We start from the raw sequence: 26,989 nt of genomic DNA, 5'->3' as shown, positions 1-26,989 counted from the left end.
CCAGAGAAAGGATTGAAAACAAGAAAAAAACAATATTTACCACCAAATCAATGCAATACCATTCGCTTCATTATTTTACTGAAAAGAAAACAAAAAAAAGAACAATTTCATGCAAAGTGCAACCTTATATATTCTTTTTTTTTTTTTTTTTGGCCTCGTGAGAAAAGGACATGAGGAGGAGGAGGAGGAGGAGGAGGAGGAGGAGGATAAATCGCTCTTAATCCTACTTACCACTTTACATAAATAAGTTTTCCTTTAGACATTTATAAACTCTCTAAGGCATGAAAAGTTACTTAATGCCTCTTCCTCTTTTACTTAACAACTTAACACTTAAAAACCATTCCGTAAACTTAAAACTCCTCTTGAAAACACCAGACACTTACATAATGCCTCTTTCCCTTTTTTACTTTACAATTAAACACATTTGTCTTTCTCTATAAACTTGCAAACTCTTCTTGAAACCTCCAGAGACTTTATGATTCCTTCCTTTAATTGACAACTTGACTCATTTATCTTTCTCTGCAAACTTGTCAACTCCTTTTCGTTATCGTCTCCTCCTCTTTGACTTTACAACTTGACTCATTTATCTTTTTCTATGTACTCACAAACTCCTTTTGAATCCTCCTGACGCCTCGTTCTCACCTCCTCTTCGCAGCCTCTTCCACGGGCCAAGTTAGCCTATCCACCGTACAGCTACAAGATATATAGTTACTCCACACATTCAATACTTGCTACGTCATCCCACAAGTCACTACACCTCGTTAAAAGCCCTTGTATTCATGAATCCTGGAAACTAGGTGTTGGGGTGCCTTGGACGAGCTACCAGGTGTGTGCAGGTGTGACCAAAGGGACCAGGTGTTGTTAATTACTTACAGGTGAGCTTTGGGTATTGCATCTACGGTGGCAGACTACGAACTACGGTTGTCAATGCTTAGCTGTTTGTTTGTTTCTGTGTAGTGTTTGTTTGGTCTTCTGTTGTAAGTTCACACTCCATATCACACACTGTCAGTCACACGGTGGTGGTAGTAGTAGTAGTAGTAGTAGTAGTAGTAGTAGTAGTAGTAGTAGTAGTAGTAGTATTGATAAGAAAAATTTAATCATGTATGGCAGTGGTATCAATAGTGGAAGCTGTAGTAGTAGTAGTAGTAGTAGTAGTAGTAGTAGTAGTAGTAGTATTTTTTTTACAACAAAGGAGGCAGCTCAAGGGCACACAAAAAAAGAAAACAATAATAAAAAAAAAGCCCGCTACTCGCTGCTCCTAAAGTAGTAGTAGTAGTAGTAGTAGTAGTAGTAGTAGTAGTCGCCGTCGTAATATATGTAGTAATAGTAGTAGTAGTAGTAGTATAGTAGAAGTAGCAATACCACTAATAAAAGTAGAAATAGAAGTAGTAGTAGTAGTAGTAGTAGTAGTAGTAGTAGTAGTAGTAGTGGTGGTGGTGGGAGGGATGAAGGGATCAGGACATTAACATTCAGAGATCACTCTAACACAACCTATTTCTTCTTCCTCTTCATTCACAATGGGAGGAGAATGTGAAGGTTTCGACGATTATCGCTTATCAGTTTCGTGACGTCACAGCCTCCCCCTTCCTCTCTCTCTCATAGCAAAGTCATGAGAGAGAGAGAGAGAGAGAGAGAGAGAGAGAGAGAGAGCATCCAATCAGTTGTTTGTTGCGTGACTCCCCTCCTTTTATGACACTCTCTCTCTCTCTCTCTCTCCACGCAGTTGCTGATTTTTCAGATTTTTTTTTTCTATTTTTCTTTTTATTCTGAACGTATCTTCAAGCTCTCGCATCTAACGAGTTCACATTTAACGACACCATTGAACTTCTATCTATATTCCTATCTAGCGAGGAAGATTCGAATATAATTGTACTCTGAACTAGAAATCTCTCTCTCTCTCTCTCTCTTACACACACACACACACACACACACACACACGCCATAGCCTACCCTCGCACGTAGCCTAACAATTCTCTACCCTCGCCAGCTGCCAGAAAGCCTAACCAGGGCCTACATAGTTACCAACACAATCCCCAACAGCTGTGTGACTCCCATGATGCCTTGATTAATCTAATTATGCCACGGGATGAGAAGAAGGAGGAGGAGGAGGAGTAGGAGGAGGGGGGGAGAGGGAATAACCAAGGCTAACTCAATTATACGCCAACCTAATTAACACGAGTATGCGTGGGGGACTTGGCGTATAAATTAAGGAATGAGTAGAATAAGTAACTCTGCCAGACGGTTTTAAAAGGTTCCTCTCCTTTTCTAACGTCCATATTCTTAAACGTATCGGGTTCCCATCACGACTGCATTCCAACGCCTCAGAGAAGATCAACCGGATTTCCTTCGGTATTTTCTCTGATCACGGTGCAGAAGTTGGGTAAAACTATCACTGGGATCACGAAACACTCCATGAAAATCCCAGCAACTTCTACGAGCGCCTTTTCAAACAGGCATATCGGACTCCCATTACGACTATATTTCCAACGTCTATAAATACCAAGTCAAGTCACTCTGCCTTCAAAACTGCGACCAGCACGCGCAGGAGGCGGTTTGGGGCGGAGCAGCGGGATGACGTCACTTGAAGCCTGTTCACGGTGACTAAAGTTGCGGCCGTGTGTGTACTTTGGATGTGCATTCTCGCCTTCTTTCACCGCGCATTCAGGCAAGCCACTGACGAAAAAATATGCCTTTTTTATTGAGCTATGCCAATGCCTACAAACGGCGGTGTGGGGTGTGAGAGGGGTCATGTAGAAGTGATTGATTTAAATTAGTCCGCCTCTTTCGTTTTCTCTAAATCCGTTTCTACATTCTCTAGTTTGGCTCCAAGCAACGTCACGCATAAGCCACGCCTCTGCCGTGTCTCCTCCCACAAAGCTGCGTATGACTTGACTTGGTATATATAGACTTTGTATATTCCAAGGTCTCAGAGAAGATTAACCGGGTTTTATTGGGTGCTCTTCTCTGTTCGTGGTGCAGAAGTCGAGTAAAACTATCACTGGGATCACAAAACACACTATGGAAAGCCCAGCAACTTCTACGAGGCTTTTCAAACTGTCGAACTGAAGTGCTGATACGTTAAAAAAATACTGGCATGAGTCTTGTAGCGAAAATACATCAAACGGAATCTTGTTTCATACTTGTTTAGGAATAGCTGTTAAAAAGGAGATTATTATTACTTTCTATACTTATCGTGAACTCTTTTTTTTTCTAGGTTTGTAGTGAGAGAACTAAACGTGATTAATATTATTTTTTTGGTAATGATATTTTCCTTAGTTTTCAAGCACGTAGTGAAGACGAGAAGGAGAACAGATTAACCTCAACATTTTTTATAGTATCCTTCTACTTGTTAGGATTAAGAGAGCAGAGAAAATTCGAGTGCTGTTATTAGCTTATTCAATAGTGTAACGTAATTCCTATGTAATTAGCCTAGCGACCTTATTGTCACCATTGTAGAATTATTACCGTTACTATTAGAGAAGAGTGAGGCAATTCTAATCTACAGGAAGAACTACTCCATGCAGGGAAGGGGTCGAGGATGTGGACGGAAAATACGGAAAAAGGAAAGTTAGATGAAAATTAAGAGAAATGTGAATGTATAAAAAAAGTATTAGTGAGTGAGGAAGATGGAGAATTAAACGAGCAAATCACACACACACACACACACACACACACACACACACACACACACACACACACAGGTACACACACGTGACCTACCTTCAACCCTACGGCAACACTCCGTCCATCCTTGGAATCAGAAGAAAGTGACATTGACAAATCATACAGACATACAGGGGAGTGTTTATACGTGTGTGCGTATATTATGTGTGTACCAAGAGCCTCGAGATACCCTAAGTCAGTCATGTGTGTGGATTGCCTAATGTGTGGGCGTGTGTGTGTGTGTGTGTGTGTGTGTGTGTGTGTGTGTGTGTGCTTTTTTTTTCCTCTTTCCTCTCAAATGACTGACTATGATCTACTTCCGATTTTGACTTAGAATACGCGTAAGTGTTATTTTATTTCTCGTTTCAAATTTGACTGACTTTTGATCAACTTTCGACTTTCTGTTTGACTAAGAATACCTGTGTTTGTGTAATTTCATTTCTCGTTTCAGATATGACTGGCTTCTACCTAATTTCGACTTAGTGTTTGACTAAGAATACGTAAAATATAGTTTGGAAATTAACTTGTGTTCCTCATACTTATTCTCCTTGGGCAAGATATGTGTGTAAATGTATGGATACTTTAAAAACTTACTCCTACTATTCTTAATACTATTCTTCCAGTATAACACTACCTTAATTTATTAGGTCAAATTCTTAAACTAAAAAATGGCTTAAAAATAATCAGGCTTCATAATAATAATAAAAAGGAAATAAATATGAAAAAAAACATGCTTACGTAATGCAACATCAATAATAATAATAATAATGATAACAATAACAATAATAATAATAATAATAATAATAATAATAATAATAATAATAATAATAATAATAATAATAATAATAATAATAATAACAATAATAAAAAATAATAATGATAATAATAATAACACCAACAACACCAAAGGAACACCAATACCACTTAATTACACATCCAGTCTTGCACACCTGTTTGTCCACACACCTGCAAACCACACCTGCAACGCCGCCTCACGAGTAGCACGTTTAGCTTTAGGGGGTTTGTGTTTAAGTCGTTCGTAGGTTATTCATCATTAAGTATATACACCTGTTTAAAGAGGTCACGTTCCCCTCACCTGTGTTGCCCCTCATTAATCAATTAGGAGTGGAACACGTCATCAACTGTCTTTCTCTTCCTCCTTCATGCAAGCCCTCCCACAAGTTAAAGATATCAAGATAGTTCCTTTAAGTATAAACAATCAGTCTTTCTAATATCATTCAGATCCTGGAAGGGAAGTGGTCATGTTATGTGGTCGCTGCAATGTAAGAAAATAAGAGGTGAGTTTGTATATGTTAAAGTGGTAGGCTAAGGTAATGTTGCAGGGCATGAAATAGTTTAACCTTCTTCTCTACTGGAATATTCTGTTAAAAGCTGAAAAGTAGGAGTTATTAGTTCACACACAACCACACACACACACTTCACGCATTCATGGTTATGTTACAAAAAAGGTTTATTTTTGCCTTAGTTCTCTTGTTTCTGTAACTCAAAAGGTTTCTTCAACATTCTGTGTTTACTCGAAGGTTTATTATTTTTTTTTCCTTGCGTACGATGTTTCAGAAATGTTGTCTACTCAAATGAAGAGGTTACTGTAATTTTAAGGAAAACCTGTGTGAAGGTTATTGGATTTTTTTTTTTTTAATGTTTATTCTTACAGGAGACATTCTAGGGTTTTAAAAAGCTTGTTGCAGATATGGTGCAACTAAACTCTAAATCAATCTTTCTTTATACGAGAAGTTTATTCGAGTGGAGGAAATATTTATTTTTGTACAAAAAGTTTGAAAAAAATGTGAATTGACTCCTCTATAGATTCTATCCTAAAGTTATAATGAGAAATCATTGTTTATTTTCCTATCTTTATTCGATAATTTTTTCGAAAGTTTAATAACAAAAATTTATATACAGCCGAGATTATTTTTACCCATTTTTAGATTATATACATCCGATTTTTTCACCCATTTTTATTACAAGTTCTTTTAATGCTATTTAGATTTTCACTTTGATCCTTTTTGAGTTTCTACAACTTTTTTATGATCTGGATTTACCCTCTCACTCTATTTATATATACACCTATTCAGACGCAGACACTTTCACTGTATCTCTAATTAACCACGGGAATTAATAAGGAAAACTCATCTGATAGTGTTCCCCCCCCCCCCCTCTCTCTCTCTCTCTCTCTCTCTCTCTCTCTCTCTCTCTCTTGAGGGCACTAACTTGATTTGTTCCCATCACCTCCAATCTTGTTTCTTAATCTCTACGACAATGCAAATCCTCTACTACAGTGAAAAGAATAAATTGCTTGAGAGTGAGGGAAGAGAGGACGGGGAAGGGGAGGGGATAGGGAAGGGAAGGGAAGGGAGAAGGACAATCTGTGTGTGTGGAGGGGAGGAGGAGGAGGAGGAGGAGGAGGGGAGGAGAAGGAACAAATGGAGTGACAACTTCTCTAGCCCAAGAACCACGAGGAGTTATTTTCACATGAGCAAACGTCTTGAAGAGGAGACAAACAACTTGAGAGAGAGAGAGAGAGAGAGAGAGAGAGAGAGAGAGAGAGAGAGAGAGAGAGAGAGAGAGAGTACGGTATTTAACCCCCTATGGACACACTCTAATACAGGGCAAGGTATTATTTATAGAACAGATTGAGTATATAAAAAAAGATCAAGGGCTTCAGGCTTTTCTTTAACACGCTTCATGGAAAAAAAAAATAGAAACATGTAAGCGGGTAGATAAATAAATAAATAAATAAATAAAATCAACTATCGCATCGAAACTGAAGTGAACGAGAAATGGAAACGAGAAACGGGGGAAAACTAACCTCTAAACACATACTAGGCATATAAAAAATAATGAAATGAAACACTTAACTTCAACTATATAGACATTTTTACACCTAAGAACGAAACACGGAATACGTTGGGAAGTAAATATGTGGGAAGGGATTAGTGTGAGGCAGAATATAAGAAGTTAGGGGAATACGGTACAACTGGAAAATACGGGTTGAAAAAAAAAAAAAGAGAACGAAAGGAAGTAGTTATCATATATTAAAGTTGGAAGCATACGGTATAGCTGCAAAATACGGGTTGGAAAATGAAAAATGAGAAAAGGACAAATGGAAATAGTGATAAAATCTTAGTGAAAAATAGTCTGGACATTTTACATATAAACTGACATGACACAACGAGTTCAAAGTTTGGAAAAGAATATTAAACGGGAGTATTAGAGAGAAAAAGAAGTAAATTATAGATGGATGTATATATATCATTTTTTCAGGTCACCATGGAAGAATAACATAACTAAACAAACTGAACGTACTCAGATAGGAAAGCTTGATTACACGCAAGAGATAAAAAATAAACTTGGGAGCAAACAGTTTAGGACGAACAAGTATAGACAACAAAACAAAACAATAACTAACACAGACCACAAACAGATACAAACTGACTCTACAGGGAAAGCAATGAACTACTAAGCTGTTTCAAAATGGCTCTTAGGGAAGGCGACGAACTGGTAGGCTATTTCAAAATTAAGGGAAGGATATGAACTAGGCTATTGCAAGTAGTGACTGGTTTGTGTATTGAGGCTATGGGAGTGGGTAAGGGGATTCAGGACTAACCTTTCTTAATTAATATAGACAACAAAACAAGAAAACTAACCAACAAACTAATTCTAAGGGAGGGATATGGACTAGGCTATTGCAAGAGGTGACTTACTGTGCTTTTATGAGGCTATGGGGGTGAGCAAGGAATTGAGGACTAACCTTTCTTAATTAATAGACAACAACAAAACAAGAAAACTAACTATAAGCAACCACCAACGTACACAAACTGGCACTAAGGGAAGGTTATAGGCTAGGCTATTTCCAAGACTAGGCTATTTCAAGGGGGAACTTACTTGTGTTTTGAGGCTATGGGTTAGGAATTCAGGACTAACCTCACCCATATTCTGCGGTATCTCCTGGACAAGTGTAAAGGGTGTAATTAGACTAGTCCAGGTGTGTCCAGGTGAGGTCATGTTAGGTAAGAAGAGTCAGGTGGAAGGTGGGGTTTGAGAACATTGATTTTTCTTTCGTCTTAATCTTGAGTTGACAAAGAACATGTAGTGATGGAAAAAGTACTTGGTTATCTTTCCTTTCTATGGCTAACTCAGAAATGAAGGTGGAATTGTAGAGCACTGATTCGTTATATATTTTTTTTTGTATTGGTTTTGAATTGACCCAGAGCATTTGGTGATGGTAAAAGTATTTGACTGACATTCCTTTTTATGACTAAGAAAGGACGGTCATGAACTATTCTTTTCATGACTGACGAGGAAATGAAGGTGGAATTTAAGAGCACTGATTCATTATATATTCCTTTTTGTATTGGCTTTGAATTAACACCAAAAATATGATAATGTTAATGGTATTTGATTAACTTTCCATTTTATAATCAACTTTTCTTTTTGACTGACGAGGAAATGAAGGTGGAATTTAAGAGCATTGATTCATTATATATTCCTTTTTGTATTGGCTTTGAATTAACACCGAAAATATGATAATGGTAAAAGTATTTGATTAACTTTCCATTTTTTTATCAACTTTTCTTTTTGACTGACGAGGAAATGAAGGTGAAATTTAAGAGCATTGATTCATTATATATTCCTTTTTGTATTGGCTTCAAATTAACACCGGAATTATGATAATGGTAAAAGTATTTGATTAACTTTCCATTTTATAATCAACTTTTCTTTTTGAGTGACGAAGAAATGAAGATGAAATTTAAGAGCACTGATTCATTATATATTTCTTTTTGTACTGGTCTTGAATTGACACAGAGCACTTGATGATGATTATAGTACTTGATTCACTTTCCAACTTATAAATGACTAAAAAAAACTTAATAATAACAAACTCTACGCCACGCTTAGCTTTGTTTTCAGTGCGTTACGGTTTTGTTTCTTCTTTTTTACTGTTTTTTTTTTTCCCTACAGTAAGCTGCGCGTATTGAAAGGATGAGCTAATGAATGTATTTTAAGAATGTGCTAATGTAGGTTTTCTTTATATTATTGTAACTCTGTAGAGAACTTTTCTTGGTGATACAGTTTATCAACGGTACAATTACACTGTGTTCCACTCACGGAAAATATAAATGACCAGATAAATAGATCAAAGAAAACGTTGGATCCAAAACTGAAATGGAAAACTTATAAACACGGAGAAAAAAAATTGTAATGAAGAATAGAACCTAAAACAGAAAAAAACAACTTTAGATCAAGATACACAAAATGAAAACTTAAATTTAGCGTATCTTACACTTTCCAAACACACACACACACACACACACACACACACACACACGCCGTCTTCCACTTACCCGATTCCCATATTCGTCGCTCTTGCTGTGGCCCAGGCAGAAGGGTGCGCGCTTGTTGTACTCCCGGACGCGCTGGGAGAACTCACTGAACTCCGGCTTCCTATTGGCCACCACCATGAAGGCTTTGTAGAAGGGGAGGAGGTCTTCGGCGCGGCAGCTGTTCTTCTGCTTCGTCGCAGTGTTCCCTGAGAGCCCAAGATGAGGTGGAAAGGAGAAGTGGAGGAACAAGAATAGAAGAGTTGCGTTATGGGTTTGGTATTGATTTGGGTTGAATGGGGTAGGTAGGGGAACGAGGGGGGAAGAGGAGAGGTTGCAAGAGGATGAAAAAGAGAGTTGCGTTATGGGTTTGGTATTGATTTGGGTTGAATGGGGTAGGTAGGGGAGGTTGCAAGAGGATGAAAAAAAAAAAAGAGTTAGGGGGGGAAGAGGTTAAAATTATGAGCAGTCGAGATTTGGAGGACAGGAGGAGAGGAAAAAGAAAGAGTGGGTTATGGGGGTTGGCATAGCTTGGGGTTGTGCCTGTGGGGTGGGGAATGTGCAAGAGGACGAATAATTAAAAGTGAAAGAGGATGTAAGGAAAGCCAAAATAATCCCGGGAGAGGAAGAAAGAAGAAAAAGTTGTTATGGCATAGGGTTGTGTGTGTATGTGTGTGTGTGGGGGGGGGCAAAAGAATGGGGGAAAAGTTATGATAATGATAGAGATGTGGGGGAAGGAGAAAAGGAAGAAAGAGTTGAGTTACGGGGTTAGTATAGTGCAAGGTTGTGTGCGGTGTGTGTGTGGGGAGGGGGGGGGGGAGGGGAGGGGGAGGTACAGGAGGATGAAAACAAAGCAAGTCGTAATCAGAGAATAGCAATAAAGCCTCATATCTTGTTTCCTAATTCTTCCTAAAATCACCTTCCCAAGCCAAAGGAGAAGGAAAAGTGGGAGAATGGTAAGAAAAAGAAAAAAAGAAGAACTAGAAGAAAAAGAAAAAGAAGAACTAGAAGAACAAGAACAAGAACAACAAAAGAAGAAGCAGAACAAGAACAATTAGAGCAAGAAAAAGAAGCAGAACAAGAAGAACAGGATGAACAAGAACAAGAATAAGCAGAACAAGAAGAGAAAGAGGAAGATGAAAAAGAAAAACAAGAAAATGAAACAAGAAGCTGAATATGACGAAGCAGAACAAGAGCAAAAAAAGAAAAAGGAAAAAAAAGAACATGCACAACCAGCCGCCCCCCCACCCCCACCCCCCACCCCCCAGCGATGTCAAATTATCGTACTCATCGCATTGCATTTTCGTAGTTTCTGACCGATAACTATAGCAAAAAAGAACGAAAACCATCAATATTTAACAATTTTAACGATAATTTTAATTTTCTATCGTGTTTTGTGTGGTTACGACAGTCTTGGAACCTAAAAATGATAAACGCAATGTTCAAAGTACGACAATTTGGGAGTATCGTTGCCCCCACCACCACCAACAACAACAGTAACCAACACCCACCGCTTCCAGATTATCGTACTCAGAGCATAGTGTTGACCAGTTTCTGACGCATAACTATTGCCAACAAACATTACCAATTAACTATTTTAACGATAACTACAAATTAATCCCGTTACTGGGGCCCAGGAGACAGTTTTTGGGTCGGAAAAGGGTAAATATTAGAGGCTGAGTACGATTGTTTGGCAACGTTACCAATACCAGCGTTGCCAAATCATCGTACTCAAAACATCGCAATTATCAGTTCCAGGGTCCCGAAACTTTCCTACCCACACAGATAACGAAATTCCAGTTAAAGTTATCGTTAAAATCATTACTTATTGGCGTCTGTTTGCGATAGCTGTGTCAAAAACCGGAAATTACGATGTGCTGAGTGTCTGAGTACGATAATTGGCTAACGTTACCAACACCCAAAACTCACCCCAAATATAGTGCAGCCAGTCGTCCGAATTGTACTCCTCGTTCTCAATGTAGAGGAGGAGGTACTCTTTGGAGCCCTTGCCGGCGGGGAACATACCCGTCATGGCCATCACGTTCAGCAGCTTTTCCACGTAAGTCCGGTGACCCACGTAGACGTAGACTGGGAGGAACGTGGAGAAGGGAGAGAAGTGGAGAGTGGAGTTAGATAGAAGGTGGAGGAGGGGGGGATATTAGAGGAGGGGAAAGTTCAGGGGAGGAGGCAGGGAGAAGAAGTGAATAAAGAAAGGGTATAAAGTGTTAGAAAGGAAGTAGGAATGGAGAGGAGGAGAAGAAAATGGATTGATGAGGTAAAAGAAGATGGAGGAAGGTGGAAAAAACGGTAATTGTGTTAGAAATGGAAGATGGAGGAGGAAGAGGAGAAAAACTGAATAAAAAAAGGGTGGAAAGAAGTATAAAGTGCAAGAAAAGAGGTAGGGAAGGAAGTGGAGGAGAAAAAAATGGATTGATGAGGTAAAAGAAGGTGGAGGAATGTGGAAAAATGGTAATTATGTTAGAAAGATGGAGGAGGAAGAGGAGAAAAAGTGGAGAGAAAGGGTAAAAAAAATCATAAAAAAAAAGATAAAGGGAGGTAGTGGAGGAGGAGCAGGAAAAGTGGAGAAAATGGACAGAAAGAGATAGAGGAAAGTGGAGGAGACGGAAGAGAAATGATGTCGTGTTAGAAGAGAAGGTGGAGGAAGAGGGGAGCGAATGAAGGTAGTACATGGAAGGAGGTGGAGTGGAGGAGGAAAAAAAAAAAGAGGTATGAGAAATTGAGTAAGGTAGATTGAGGAAGAAAATGGTGGTTGAGTTAAAATGGAAGGTGATGGGAGGTGGAGGAGGTGGAGGAGGCATGGAAGTGATAAATGAATGAAAGTGGAGTGAAAAAGAAGAATAGAAGGTGAAGTGGATGCAGATGGAAGAGAGGGAAAGTGTGGATAAAAGTGGAAGAAGTGTAAGAAGTGGAATGAAATAGTGGAGATAAAACGAATGGAAGTTAAAAATAAATAAAACGGGAAATGATATAAGAGGCGAAATTAAGTGGATGAAGACATAATGCGGTGGAAGAGAGGGGTAGAACAGTGTGGATGGAAGTGGAAGTAGAGTAAGGAGTGGATTGAAGTAGTGAAGTGAATAGAAGGAAAGGAAAAAAGGGAAAGATAATAATAGTTGAAGTGAAGTGGATTGATGTGATGGAATGGAGGGAAATAACATGAATAGGAGAGGAAGTGAGGTAAGAAGATGAAGTGAAGGAAAGGTCGACAAAAAAATACAAAAAAAAGTTACGAAAGAAAAAAAAAACGAAAATTAAAAAAGGGAAACAAGAAAAAACAATGAAAAAACAAAGACATGGAAATAGATAAAAAAAAAAGAGTAAAAAGGAGTAAAGTGAATTGAAGGAAAGGTAAAAAAAAAAACATACCAAAAAGATAACAAAAAAAAAGAGATGATAATAATTAAAAGACGAATCAATAAAAAAAAGAAAAAAAAGACTTGGAAATAAAAAATAAAATAAGTGAGATTCGAGAAAAACATCAAGAAAATCAAGAAAAAAAAATAAAAAAGAAAGGTTTGGTGTCTTAATAATTTATGAGAGGCTTGAGTTGACTTTCACCCCATATTTCTCTCTCTCTCTCTCTCTCTCTCTCTCTCTCTCTCTCTCTCTCTCTCTCTCTCTCTCTCTCTCTCTCTCTCTCTCTCTCTCTCTCTCTCTCTCTTCCACATGCTCCCCTTCTTTACCTGCCACTCCACCTACTTTTCCTTATCAATATTAAAACAACTTTCCCTCTTCCACTACCTCCCCTCCACACACAACCCTTCCCCCCACACCTTTAACACTAACCAATCAGCCTTATCAACATTTACACCTGTCCCGCTCACCTGTTCACCTCTCCCATCTCTTTCCCTTATGTGCTCCCCTCTCTCATATGTCATCCCTTCCCCCACCTTTATCTCTTCCTAGAACTTAATATATTTCACACAGGTATGCAGGACTGGACCCAAACACCTGCTTCTTCCTCACCTTTCCCTCTCACTTTCACACCTTCCTGCTTCCGCCTCAGCTCTCCTCTTTCAAATATTTACTTCTTTGTCACCCTCTCTTCCTCCTTTCCTTCTTTCCTTCTTAAACACGAACACCTGCGTTTTCTTCTCTTCCCTCTCACTCTCACACCTCTCTCCCTTCAGGTTTACACATGTCCCCGTCTCAATCCCTTCCCTTCATACACTTACTTTTGGTCTTCCTTTCTTTCTCCTTCCTATTTTTCTTATTAACCCCAAACGCCTGCTTTTTCTCACCTTTCTGTCTCACCTTAGGCTCAATATTGTCCCTATTCTCTCACCAAGCCCCTTCAAACACTTACTTCTGGTTTCCCTTTCTTTCTCTTTCCCTTTTTTTATTTTTTATTATACCCAAACACCTGCTTCCTCTCCCCTTAGCCTAACACTTACCCCTATCTCCTTAACTCTCTCTCTTTTAAATATTTACTTCCTGGTCTCCCTTTCTTTCACCTTCCCCTCCTTACTTCTTATGATCAAACAACTTATTTTCTCTCCCCTTTCCCTCTCCCCTTAACCTCACACTTAGCCCTATCTCCTTAACTCTCTCCCTTTTAAATATTTACTTCCTGGCCTTCCTTTCTTTCACCTTCCCTTCCTTACTTTTAATGCCCAAACAACATCTTTTCTCTCTCTTTTTCCTCCCCGTAACCCTTCACCTCAATTCTTACCCTCAAACACTCACTACTTGGTCTTCCTTTCCTTCGCCTTCTCTTCCTTAGTTCTTATGCCCAAACAACTTTTCTCTCTCTCTTTTCCCTCCCCGTAACCCTTCACCTCAATTCTTACCCTCAAACACTCACTACTTAGTCTCCCTTTCTTTCTCCTTCCTCCCATTCCTCTTAAACCCAAACAGCTCTTCTCTCCTTTCCCTCCTCCCTTCCTAACAACTCTTCTCTCCTTCCCCTCCTCCCTTCCTCAACTCCTTCCCTCAGTCCCTTACTTCTGGTCTCGTTCTTGGTGGCGTCCAGGATGAGGTAGAGCCGCTCCTCGTCATAAGCGATCACGTGGTTCACCGTCATGTTGGAGCTCTCGGCCTCCCGCACCAGTGTGTCCTTGGTGCTCTCCTGGTCCCGCTCGTAGATCACGGAGAAGCGCGTCCAGTTGTTGTGCTTCATCGCCGCCACGGCCGTGCGGATGATCTGCGTCCATGGTGGTGTGGGAAGAGGTTAGGTTAGGTTAGGTTACGTTAGGTTAGGTTAGGTTTGGGGGCGGTGTTGATGTGTGTGTGGGGATGATGTGGGAAGAGGTTAGGTTAGGTTAGGTTAGGTTAGGTTTGGGGGCGGTGTTGATGTGTGTGTGGATGATGAGGGAAGAGGTTAGGTTAGGTTAGGTTACGTTAGGTTAGGTTAGGTTTGGGGGCGGTGTTGATGGGTGTGTGGGGATGATGTGGGAAGAGGTGGTTAGGTTAGGTTAGGGGAAAGGGTATTGATGTAAATGTATGGAAAGAGGTGTTTTGGTTGGGTTTAAGGGAAGGGGGTGTTGATGGAAGTGGGAAGCAGTGGTTAGGTTAGGTTAGGTTAAGGGAAGGGGGTGTTGATGTGTTTGGGGAAGCAGTGGTTAGGTTAGGTTAGGTTAAGGGAAGGGGGTGTTGATGTGTGTGGGGATGATGGGGGAAGAGGTGGTTAGGTTAGGTTAGGTTAAGGGAAGGGGGTGTTGATGTGTGTGGGGATGATGGGGGAAGAGGTGGTTAGGTTAGGTTAGGTTAAGGGAAGGGGGTGTTGATGTGTTTGGGGAAGCAGTGGTTAGGTTAGGTCAGGTTAAGGGAAGGGGGTGTTGATGTGTGTGGGGAAGCAGTGGTTAGGTTAGGTTAGGTTAAGTTAAGGGAAGGGGGTGTTGTGTGTGAGGGCATGATTTTGGAAGAGGTGGTTAGGTTAGGTTAAGGGAAAGGGTGTTGATATAAGCGTATGGCAGGAGGTGGTTAGGTTTAGGCTAAGGGAACGGGGTGTTGAATACTGTTGATGTAAGTGGGAAGCGGTGGTTAGGTTAGGTTAGGTTAGGTTAGGGGGCGGTGTTGATGTGTGTGGGGATGATGAGGAAAACTTATAAACACGGAGAAACAAAATATAATGAAGAATTGAACCTAAAACAGAAAAAAACAATAACTTCAGTTCAAGATAAAGAAAGGAAAAGGGGGTGTTGATGTAAGTGAGAAGCGGTGGTTAGGTTAGAGAGAAGGTGGGGTTGGTGTGTGTGTGTGTGTGTAGGAGTGGGTGTGGGTGTCAGGGGAGGATTTGTATGTGGGTGATGTTGAGAGAGGGGTGGTTAGGTTAGGTTAAGGGGGGGGGTAATGTAGATGGATAGTGTGTGGGTGTGTGGGAGGAGGTGTATGTTGGGTGGTAAGTGTGTGGGATGGGAAAGGGAGAGGGTATTGTGTTTGATGACTATAAAGAGTTTGTTAGGATTAGTGTTGATGTGTGTGTGTGTGTGTGTGTGTGTGTGTGTGTGTGTGTGTGTGTGTGTGTGTGTGTGTGTGTGTGTGTGTGTGTGTGTGAGGAGGAGGAGGAAGAATATTAAGAAAGGGGGGAAGAGGTTGGGGGGGTGGAGGAGGAGGAGTTGGAGGAGAAGGAAGCGAAGATGAAGGTGTGGGAAATGCAAGATGAGGAAGAGGAGGAGGAAGGGAAAGAGGGAGATAGTAAAATAGCCATGTGTGGAGGAGGAGAAGCAGGAGGAGGAGGAGAAGGAGGAGGAAGAGATAAATATGAAAAAAAAAAATAATAGGAGGAATAGGGAGAAAAAGAAAAAAAGAAGAAAAAAGGAGAAGGAGTAAGGGGAAGAGTTTATGTTGGAAAGTGTTTATGTGGGAAGGGAAAGGGTTGAGGCTAAAAGGAGTTTGTTAGGGTTGGTGTATGGGGGTGGGGGGGTGGGGGGGAGGTCGGGGGGAGAAGAAAGATAGGGTGTGTGATGAGAGAATTAAGCTTGGTGGGTGTGTTTGGGTCATAGATGAAGGGTGGATTTCTTGGTAAGGAGTGTAGCTTAGAGATGAGAGTGAGGAAGATGAGAGAGAGGGAGAGCAAAGGCGAGGAATAGTTGGTTAGAGGGTGTAGGAGAATGAAGTATAAAATAATGAAAGAAGGCAAAGTAGAATGAGTGTAAATGAGAGAAGAAAAAAGTAGAATGGAGTACAGAGGAAGGAAGACAGAGTAGAATGGTGTATAAAAGAATGAAGAAAGTAAAATAAAGTATGAGAGAGAGAGAGATAAAGTAAAATGGAGTATGAAGGAAAGAAGACAAAGAGAAGGAGTATAAATGAAAGAAAATAGTAGAATTGAGTACAAAGAAAAGAAGACAGAGTAGAATGGAGTATAAAAGAATGAAGAGAGTAAAATAAAGTATGAGAGAAAAAGATAAAGTAAAATGGAGTATGAAGAAAAGAAGACAAAGAGAAATAGAGTAGAATGGAGTACAAAGGAAGGAAGACAGAGTAGAATGGAGTATAAAAGAATGAAGAGAGTAAAATAAAGTATGAGAGAAAAAGATAGAGTAAAATGGAGTATGAAGAAAAGAAGACAAAGAGAAGGAGTATAAATGAAAGAAAATAGTAAAATGGTATAAAAGAAAAAAATTTAAAATGAAGAATAAAAGAAAGAAAACATGATAAAATAAATAAAAAGGAAAGAAGAGAACAAATGGAAGCAAGAACAATAACAAGAAGAACAAGAACGAGAAGGAAGTAAAAAAAAAAAAGTAAAATGGAGGAGAAAAGAAAAACAAAAAACAAAAACAAAAACAAAAAAACAAACAACACAAATTCCCTCTCTTAACACTTACGTAGATTTCCGAAGGGTTGGTCCTCACGAAGGTCTTGAACTTGGAGGCTATTTCGTTGGTGCAGCCCTGGAGGTGGTGATGGTGGCGGCGGCGGTGATGGTGGTGGCGGCAGCGGCGGTGATGGTGGTGGCGGCAGCGGCGGTGATGGTGGTGGCGGCGGCGGTGATGGTGGTGGCGGCAGCGGCGGTGATGGTGGTGGCGGCAGCGGCGGTGATGGTGGTGGTGGCGGCGAGGGAGAGGCGGGGAGAGAGGGAGAGAGAGGGGAAAGTGAGAGCTTAGCCTGCACACGTAACCCGGAAGACTAGCGGGAGCAGGTGACCAATCGCATACAGAGAAGGTGAAGAGCCGTCCAGGTGAGTGGGTGATTAACAGGTGACCCGCGTACAGGTGTAAAGGTATTTTAATTGACAGGAATAATGAAGGAAGACGACTGACAGTTACAGGTGGGTTAGGTGGTTTTTTTTTTTTTATCTTACAGCAAGGGAGACAGCTCAAGGGGGAAAAAAAAGCGCTCTAGACGCTGCTCCGACAAAATAAATAAGAGCGAGGCGCCAGGAGGTCAATTTCGGGTGGAGAAGTGTAACAAATGACCCACGTACAGTTTTAAGGGTATGTTAAAAATTGGACCTAAAAACCCAAGCTAGCCAGGTAAGTCTTAATAAATATCAACACCGCGTTTAAACAATCTGCCGTAACACTGCGGCTGGAACGGAAAGAATAGGCGAGGAGAATATGTAAAAGATTAGCGAAAAAATAAGCGAGGTGTGTAAATGTAATAATGCAGGTAAAACGAAGTACAGATTATTTAGGAATGTACCCTTAAGCCATCGACCCGCCTCTCCAAGTCATTATTCAGTGTCCATGCCTCACAGCCACACAGGAAGACAGGGAGCACAAGCGACTGAAAGATTCGATTCTCTGTCCACCTGCACAGATATCGACAGCGCCATATACTTGTACTGAGCGGGTCCGTAATACCGTGGGCGTGTATATACATGGGTAAAAATGTAAATGTATGAATATAGAATCACTAAAACAAAAAACCGGAGCAGGTGACGGTGTGTAGAGAATAATAAGAACAGTCAAAAAGGTGCACTTAATTAAGGTCCGAGATAAAGGTAGCGGATCAAGGTAACCACTGAGAAAAAAGCAGGTGGGTACATATTTAAAAAGGGTAAAAGAATGGTGTTTGTGTGCGTGTGGAAACCGGGTAGGGAGGCGAGGGGCATGGGGCAGGTGAGGGGCACGGGGCAGGCGAGGGGCACGGGGCAGGTGAGGGGCACGGGGCAGGTGAGGGGCATGGGGAGGTGAGGGTATGGGCAGGGGGGGTATGAGTACATTTAACGCGGGTGGAGAAAATAAGGAAAGGTTAGAAGGTGAAATCTGACTTTAAAGAACCAGTATGTTACGAGTATTGTATTTATCATCGTTTACTTATTTACATATTTGTTGTTTTCATTGGTCTGTCTTCTCTTCCCATAAATATGAAGTACGGGCGTCTCCTTTTGGATTCGAACCGCAGAGTGTGGCTGTGCAGGATGAAACACTAACCACCAGCCAGCGCCATAAAAGTACCTCGGTGCATCAGACCCAATCAGAGAACAGAGGTTAATTCAGTCAGCGGAGGAGAGTTTAATCGAGAAGAGAACAGCGATGAATTTAATGAAGTAGAATAGAGGAGTAGAACAAGGACGAATTTAAAGAAGTAAAACAAGGACGCATGTAATCAAGTAGTTCAGAGAAGTCAAACATTCTATGGATTCTGTTCCTCGTCCTGTTCTCCAGTTTCTTTTCTGGCCGTTCTATCTCTGTTGTGGTAGACGGTCAGTGTTCTTCCCCTAAACCTATCAACAGTGGTGTCCCGCAGGCCTCTGTTTTATCTCCTATTCTCTGTTTTTCATTAATGATCTCCACTCCTACGCCGGTGACCCTACTTTGCATTACTCATCATCTTTTAACAGGGGACCCTCCCAACAGGAATTACAGGACTCAAGGATGGACGCTGTAGAGCTTTAACTGTTTACCATTTCCGAATGGGGTAGGAGGAACGTGGTGACCATCAATGCATAAAAAAACTCAATTCTTCGACTTGCCAACTCGACACAATCTTCCAAACACCTATCCCTATTCTTCGACAACCCACAGCTGTCCCCTTCTTCTACACTATTCTCGGTCATATCTCCTCTTATTAAATCGGCTTCCTCGAGGTTGGGCGTTCTGTATCGTCTCTGCCAGTTCTTTCCCCTCCCACAGCTGATGTCCATATACAGGGGCCTTGTCCGCCCCCGTATGGAGTATGCACCTCATGTGTGCGCGCGGGGGGGGGGGGGGGGCCACCACACACACAGCTCTACTAGACAGGGTGTAGCCAACGGAGGATTTTCCAAGGGTAGTTTTATACGCCAAGTAATAGTTTGACAAGGCTTCTGCACAGTGAATGTGGAAAAAAATACTCATGAAAACCAGATTAATCTCCTTTCCGGCCTTTGGAAATAGTCGACGTGAGAGGCGGCAGCGTCTGAGAACACGGCCCTTACGTCCTGCTGTGAGAGGAGGCGGTGCAGGAGGAAAGTTAATGCACCTAAAGAAAAATTAAGGCCGGTATTATAAGACACTCGTTTCTCGCATCAGTTATTTCTAAAGGTTAAAGAGGGGATGTTCTTTTAGGTTCAAGGTGCAGAAGAAGGGTCGAACTACCACCAGGGTCATAAAACTACGCCTGGAAATGCCCCAAAATTCCTACGAAAGCCTTGTCAAATAGGTGTGTTTGGGCCCCGAAATGTTTTAAAGTATGACCTTAACTCTCTAAGTACGCCATCCAACACGATAAAAGGTACGACATAAAAGAGGCAGCTTAGGGACAAAAAGGGAAAAAAAGAAGAAAAACAGCAGAAGGACAAGGTTTTAGCGCTGTTCCAACATAGATGATAGTGGAAGAATTCTAAGTGGATGGTCGCATGCAGTTTGAGGTGTCCTGATGTCCCCCTCTTAAAAGTGTTCAAGTCGTAGGAAGGAGGTAGCAGACATGGAATTATAAAACGGTATTGAGTAAAAAAAATAAAGTAAAATAAAATAAAAATAAATCTAGAGAAAAAGTTTAGGGGAATCGGAATGTGAAATGGAAGGAAAGAAAAGAAATAAAACACGCGAAAATTATTGATATCTCCAGGGACATTAATTTAAAAAGCAACAAGGATGGAAAGATCTTATGGATGAAAAAGCCTTAAGAAATGCAAAAAATATCAACTAAATGTATAACTCTTACGAAAAATAATGGCTCTTAAGATGGCGTGTCAAAATTATACTTAAGGATGATGATAATAAGAATAAAATGAAGAAGAAGACGAAAAAGAAGAAGTAGATGAAGAAGAAGAAGAAGAAAAGAAGAAAAAGAAGGAGAAGAAAATAAGCAGCAGCAGAAGGAAAAAAAGATGAAGGTGAAGACAAAGAAGATAATGATGATAAAGAAGAAGAAGAAGAAGAAGAAGAAAAATAAGAAAAAGATGAAGAAGAAAAATAAATAAGAAAAAACAAAAACAAGAACAAGAACACGAACGAGAAAAAAGTAGATGAATATGTAGAAGATAAAGAGGATAAGTCAGTTCAAATCCAGCAATCGAAACTTCCCTTGTAATTAAGCCGAGAAACATCTACTTGTGGGTGATTCAGAGAAGAGATTCCACACTTTGTAAACCGAGACCTAAATTCAGCCCTTCCTGAGTGGCCCGTCTCTTCCCACACTCCTTAAACCCGACAGGCAGACGGACAGACAAGCCACGCATTCATCTCCCCCATAAACAGCACTTCCCGCCTACACCAGAGGCCCCAAACTCGTCATATTCTTCATCATGTCGGTCCCCAAGTTCTCATATTCAACAAGGCTTTCGTAGGAGCGTTGAGAATTTCCATGAGTAGTGTTGTGGCCATGGTGATAGTTTGACCGTTCTTCTGTACCAGGCTTTGAGAATTTCCATGGGTAGTGTTGTGGGCCTGGTGGTGGTTTGACCCTTCTTCTGTACCATGAACCTAAAGAAACACATATTTGACACGGCTTTCGTAGGAGCTTTGAGCATTTCCATGGGTAGTTTTATGACCCTGGTGGTAGTTTGACCCTTTTGTACCATGAACCTAAAGAAACACATATTTGACAAGGCTTTCGTAGGAGCTGTGAGGATTTCCAGTAGTAGTTTTATGACCTTGGTGATAGTTTGACCCATCTTCATCACCTAGAACCAACAAAAACACTCATTAGGACCCGTTTAATCTCCTTTTTGGCCTTTGGAAGTAGTTGGTGTGAGCGGTTGAAGTGTCTGGGAATATCAACCTGTCTGCAACTTAACCGCCGACAAGTTTATCTCTCCTCCTACACACTTCCCCGCTTCTCTAAACAATAAAATGCCTCCACAAGTTCATCTTCTCGCTCTAGGGTTCAAGTGGAGGGCGGCGGAGGCGAGTAAAGCGAATATTCAGCCACTTTGTAAAACACTTGAGTTGGAAGCGAACATAAACAAACAGGGAAGGCGGTGAGTCAGGCGTGCCAACCATACCGTTAGCGCACACACCCATATATGCCTCGGTGTGGATGCGCGTGCCGTGTGGATGGTGGATGAGTGATGAGTACAAAGTGGTCTGCTGTTTATGGGTGCTGTGAGGATCCGGGTGAGGGTCGGGGGCTGGGTGCTGGGGTGGGGGTGGGGGGGTGGGGGGGGTACGCCTGGCCAGCACGCGACAGGGTGAAGCACTCGGGAGTGTTTTCAAAATATCATCATCCACTTGAAGAGGATCCAGACACTAAGTGGGTGATAGTCGAGCCCCTCTCTCTCTCTCTCTCTCTCTCTCTCTCTCTCTCTCTCTCTCTCTCTCTCTCTCTCTCACTGACATCGAACTCATTTATGTCTTTTTCATCTCTCTCTCTCTCTCTCTCTCTCTCTCTCTCTCTCTCTCTCTCTCTCTCTCTCTCTCTCTCTCTCTCTCTCTCTGACATCGAACTCATTTATGTCTTTTCCATCACTAAGTCTCTCTCTCTCTCTCTCTCTCTCTCTCTAACATTGAAGTTATTTATGTCTTTTCAATCACTTTTTCTTCAATCTTTCTTCCCTTTGATATCCTCCTCCTTCTCCTCCTCCTCCTCTTCTCTCGCTTTCTTTAATCCCTCATCTCCTTCCCTTTCTCCCTTCTTGGCCTTTCCTCATCTCTTATACGAGGCTTCTAAGTAAGGGTCGTGGTATAGAACTGGTCAGCACTTACTACTACTACTACTACTACTACTACTACTACTACCACTACTACTATACATCACCTCCAGGGAACAGATAAATGGGTACAGGAGACCACTCACCATATGCAGAGCTATTTTTAAGCTTGCAACGGTGTCAGAGAGCGATGCATAGGCCCGCCCTCGGCTCTCCCAACAGCTATTTCCAAAGGCCACAAAGTAGATTAGTCGGGTTCTCATGAGTGTTTCTTCACGTTCATGGTGCAGAAACCTTCTCAAACTATCACTAGGCTCATGAAACTATCCATGGAAATACTAACACAACCTCTACCAAAGCTTTCGGTTCTTACACTAACTATTTCCAAAGTCCAGAAACGAGATTATTCGGGTTCTCATGAGTGTTTCTTCACGTTCATGGTGTAGAAGTCGTGTCAAACTATCACGAGGCTCATAAAACTACCCGTGGAAATACTAACACAACCTCTGTCAAAGCTTTCGGCTCTCCCAAGAACTATTTTCAAAGACCACAAAGATGAGTCGGGTTCAATGAGTGTTTGTAACTATCACGAGGCTCATAAAACTATCCATGGAAATACTAACACAACCTCTGTCAAAGCTTTCGGCTCTCCCAGCAACTATTTTCAAAGACCACAAAGATGAGTCGGGTTCAATGAGTGTTTGTTTTTTTCCCGTTCATGGTGCAGAAGCCTCGTCTAACTATCACTTGGCTCAGAAAACTATCCATGGAAATACTAACACAACCTCTGTCAAAGCTTTCGGCTCTCCCAAGAACTATTTTCAAAGACCACAAAGATGAGTCGGGTTCTAATGAGTGTTTTTTTCACGTTCATGGTGCAGAAGCCTCGTCAAACTATCACTAGGCTCAGAAAACTATCCATGGAAATACTAACACAACCTCTGTCAAAGCTTTCGGCTCTCCCAAGAACTATTTTCAAAGACCACAAAGATGAGTCAGTTTGTGTAGTGTTTCTTCACGTCCATGGTCCAGAAGCCTTGTCAAACTAACTAGGCTCATAAAACTACCCATGGAAATACTAACACAGCCTCTACGAATGCTTTGCCAAATGTGGGTGTGTAGGCCCCGAAACTTTTGAGAACAAGGGTCATACACTCTAACTGGGTCACATCAAGAAGAATTTGAAGGCAGACAAACTTTCTATGTTGCTGCGACTTCCTTCCTCTTTCCCTCCCTCCCATCCTTCCTTCCCTCGATGTCTCTCCTTCGTCTTTGCAAATCGACACAGGCAAACTTCCCACTCCCCGACACTCACGTAGGACAGCATGGGAAGGTTGTGTCCCTCGGCGATGGTGCCCTCCACGAAGCAGGTGTGTTCCGGGCCGAAGACGGCGGATACGTTGCGGCACAGAAGGTCCACCATGATGCTACTGCCCATGACCTCCTCCCCGCGCGTGTCGTAGAACTGGAGGGGAAAAGGAAGGCACATTTAGGGAAAGGAACGTTGTAGAGAAGGATGGAAGATAGGGGAACGGCAAGGAAGAGAAGTGCAAGAAAGGAGAGCTGGAAGTAAAAAGAACGAAGAGTAAGGGAAAGGAAAGTTAAGGGAAAGAAAGGAAGGAAGGAGAACTATATACAAGGAAAGGAGAACTGAAGGAAAGGAGAAGCTGGAAGAAAGGAAAAAACTGCGAGGAAAAGAAATGAACAATAAGGGAGAAAAAGAACAAAGAAAGGAAAACTGAAAGGAAAAGAACTGCAAAGAAAGGAGAATTATAAGAAAGGAGAACCGGAAGTAAAAAAAACGAAGAGTAAGGGAAAGGAAAGTTAAGGGAAAGAAAGAAAGGAAGGATGGAAGAATGAAGAAGAGATGCAAAAAAAGGAGATCTGTAAGGAAAGAAGAACTACAAGGAAAAAGAAACATTAAAAGAGAGAAAGGAAGAAACATCATCAAAGAAAAGTATAAAGAAAGAAGGAAGGAAGAAAGAATAACAAGGAAACACGAACAGGAGAAACAGAGTAACAGGGGAAAGAGGAAAAGAAAAAGGAAGAAACAGGGAACAGGGAAAGGGAATAAGAAATGAGCAAATATCAATAAGAAACAGAAGGACAAAGAAAGAAGGAAGAAAGGATAACAAGGGGAAGAGAATGTGGTGAAGATAAAGAGAAGGAAGAGGATGAAAATTATGATTAAAGAAAGGAAGGGAAGGAGGATGGAAATGGAAAAGAGAAAGGAGAAAAGAGCAAAAGAAGCAAAGAAAAGGAGAAGAAAGGAAAAGGACGAAAAGGATGAGAATAAGAAGGAAGGGAAGGAGAATGGAAGGGAGAGAAAGAAGAAAGGAGTGAAAGAACTAAAGGAGAAAGAGGAGAAGAAATGGGAGAGGATGAAAAGGGTGATAAAAAGGAAGGGAAGGAGAATGGAAAGGATGAGAAAATGGAAGGGAGAGAAAAGAGAAATGAGAAAAAGAAACGAAGGAGAAGGATGAGGAGAAGAATGGTTGATGATGAAAAAGATGGGAAAAAGAAGGAAGGAAAGGAGAATGAAAAGAGTGAGAGAATGGAAGGGAGAGAAAGGAGAAAAGAGGAAAAGAATCACAGGAGAAGGAGGAAGAGTAAGAAAAGGAGGAAGAGAAGGAAAGGATGAAACTGAAAGAAAATAGGAAAAGAAAAGAAAGAAGGAAAGAAGAAAGAAAAGCAAAGAAGGAGGAGGAGAAAAGAAGCGGATGAAAAGGGTGCATGGGAAAACGGGGAGGAAGAAAAATGAAGGAAAAGGTGAGAAAAAAAGGAAGTAAAGAATAAGGAAAAGGAGTTACGAGCGAAAGGAGGAGGAGGAGGAGGAGGACGTGAAAGGTAAACCGGAAGGGAATTTAGGTGAAGGGGAAAAAAAAAAGGAATAAAAGTAAAAAAAAAAAAGTAAGTGTAGTTTTTTTCTAATTTAGGGAAAGACAAAGAATCAAAGAGACATTATAATCCTCTTAGGCAGGTAACCTCATTGTTGATTAAGACTTTTACCTGTTCAAATTATGTTCATTAAGCAACACCGCCTTCACCTCCACCGTCATCACCACCAAACCACAACCAACCCACACAATTTCACATTAACCACCACCACCAACATCTCTACTACAACTACCAATACTACTAGATTCATCACCATCACCACACCTATCACAATCATCACCACCACCACCATTACCATTACAACTACTATCACCACCACAGAACCACTAGACTCATCACCATCACCACAACTATCACAATCATCACCACCACCACCATCACCACCACAGAACCACTAGACTCATCACCATCACCACAACTATCACAATCATCACCACCACCACCATCACCACTACAACTGCTATCACCACCACAGAATCACTAGACTCATCACCATCACCACAACTATCACAATCATCACCACCACCACCATCACCACCACAGAACCACTAGACTCATCACCATCACCACAACCATCACCACTTCATCATATCAACACCATCATCACCACTATCACCACCACAGAACCACCACTTTCATCACCATCATCACCATTGTAACCCTCCCAGAATTACAAGACTTTCAACATCACCTCAATCACCACCTTTCACTTTTTATATTTTTTTTACATCGCGGCCTATTGCGCCGTTAGGCTTTTCCACGGGTGGGGCCTGATGGTCGGCCCAGCCCGTTGTGGCGCAGGTGAGTGTTTTATTGTGTCTCATGCTGCCCCCCGGAGCTCATCTTTGAGCCTCTCTTTGGAGAGGTAATCTATGTAAAGTCCGGGTTGAGGTGGTCTTCAGGGCAGCATGTGGGTAGTCTTAGGCCACTCGGCGGTGACTGAAAAATCCCAGCTGTGTGGCGGCCAGGATTCGAACCCGCGTCCCTCCTGGATCTCCCGGACGCGGCGCCGGCACGCTAACCACTCAGCCAACGCCTCCCCACCACACTCTCTCTCTCACTAACTTACTTTCTATTTACCTAGCTATCTTTCTATCTATCTATCTGTCCGCTTCATGCTGTCACGATAAAGGAGTACAATGTAAAGGAATAGAGATGTTTTCAAAGGATTAGTATTGTTGGTTTTTTTTCCACCGCCGCCCCCGGCACTCACCTCGAACTTCAGCTTGTATCCCTCCGGCAGGACTCCCTTCTCGTTGACGCGCTCCGCCGAGTAGGTGAAGGCGCCGGGGATCTTGATGCCCAGCCGCTCCATGCGATCGCCCTGGCGCGTCGGCAGGAAGCCCACGAACAGGTACTTCTCGTCGCTGTCAGACTGCGGGGGAGGAGAGAGAAGAAGGATAAAAAAGGAAGGAACTGAAGTAAGGAAAGATGGAAAGAAAGAATAAAAAAAGGAGATAATTAAAATAAGGTATTTCTCATCACTTTCGAAGCCCAGGTGAGAAGACAGAAAGGTGATAAAACAATACTATGAACATTACTACTAATAATAACCACATTAACGTCTCAAATATAGACCTTAAATATCAATATAGAATTTGAGTGGGAAGACGCAACGATAATAAATATCATAATAATACTATTAACGAGGAGGCGGCGGGTGAATGGTCAGCCATCAAGGTTCGTGTCCGGCCCGCCGCTACAAGCTAACAGTGTTCAGTCACCGCCGAGTGGCCGGAGACTACCCACATGCTGTCCTGGTGACCACCCATCAACCCGGACTCCAGATTCTCTCTAAAGATGATAAAAGTGAGCTCCAGGGGGCAGCATGAACCAAGCAAGATGGCGCCATTATAAATACTTGCCTGTGCCATAATGGACTGGGGCCTATCAGTAGACGCCACCAAGAGAGCCTACCGGCGCCATAGGCGGATCATTTAAAAAAAAGATAAATAAAAAGACAGAAAAGGAAATCAACTATATATATAATGTCTAATGCGTAGATATTTCACACACTTTCAACAGAACCTCAATTAAACATTTCTTAAGAGCAAAGTTTATCTCCCACACTTCCCATAAACCGACAGACAGACAAAGGATG

At 41.6% G+C, this 26,989-nt stretch overlaps 1 protein-coding gene across 7 annotated transcripts in view; it reads right to left on the bottom strand.

The window, feature by feature from the left end:
- Positions 1–26,989, bottom strand: part of LOC127009875 (receptor-type guanylate cyclase Gyc76C-like) — a 183,113-nt gene that overhangs the window by 67,742 nt on the left and 88,382 nt on the right. For 4 of the 7 annotated variants that reach the window (XM_050883356.1, XM_050883352.1, XM_050883357.1 and 1 more), the window contains 7 exons: positions 26,102–26,263; positions 23,306–23,455; positions 16,799–16,864; positions 13,971–14,169; positions 10,935–11,093; positions 9,030–9,214; positions 3,721–3,750 (listed from right to left, as the gene is read on the bottom strand). In XM_050883356.1, coding sequence (XP_050739313.1) covers positions 3,721–3,750; positions 9,030–9,214; positions 10,935–11,093; positions 13,971–14,169; positions 16,799–16,864; positions 23,306–23,455; positions 26,102–26,263 — 951 coding nt within the window. The remainder of the gene's footprint in view (positions 1–3,720; positions 3,751–9,029; positions 9,215–10,934; positions 11,094–13,970; positions 14,170–16,798; positions 16,865–23,305; positions 23,456–26,101; positions 26,264–26,989) is intronic. The other 3 variants (XM_050883353.1, XM_050883354.1, XM_050883358.1) reach the window with 1 other exon arrangement.

This window comes from Eriocheir sinensis, chromosome 42 (assembly GCF_024679095.1).
Source record: "Eriocheir sinensis breed Jianghai 21 chromosome 42, ASM2467909v1, whole genome shotgun sequence".
In the NCBI taxonomy this organism is placed as follows: domain Eukaryota; kingdom Metazoa; phylum Arthropoda; class Malacostraca; order Decapoda; family Varunidae; genus Eriocheir; species Eriocheir sinensis.
The sequence above is the reverse complement of the archived record's forward strand: the minus strand, read 5'-3'. Positions and strand labels throughout refer to the sequence as shown.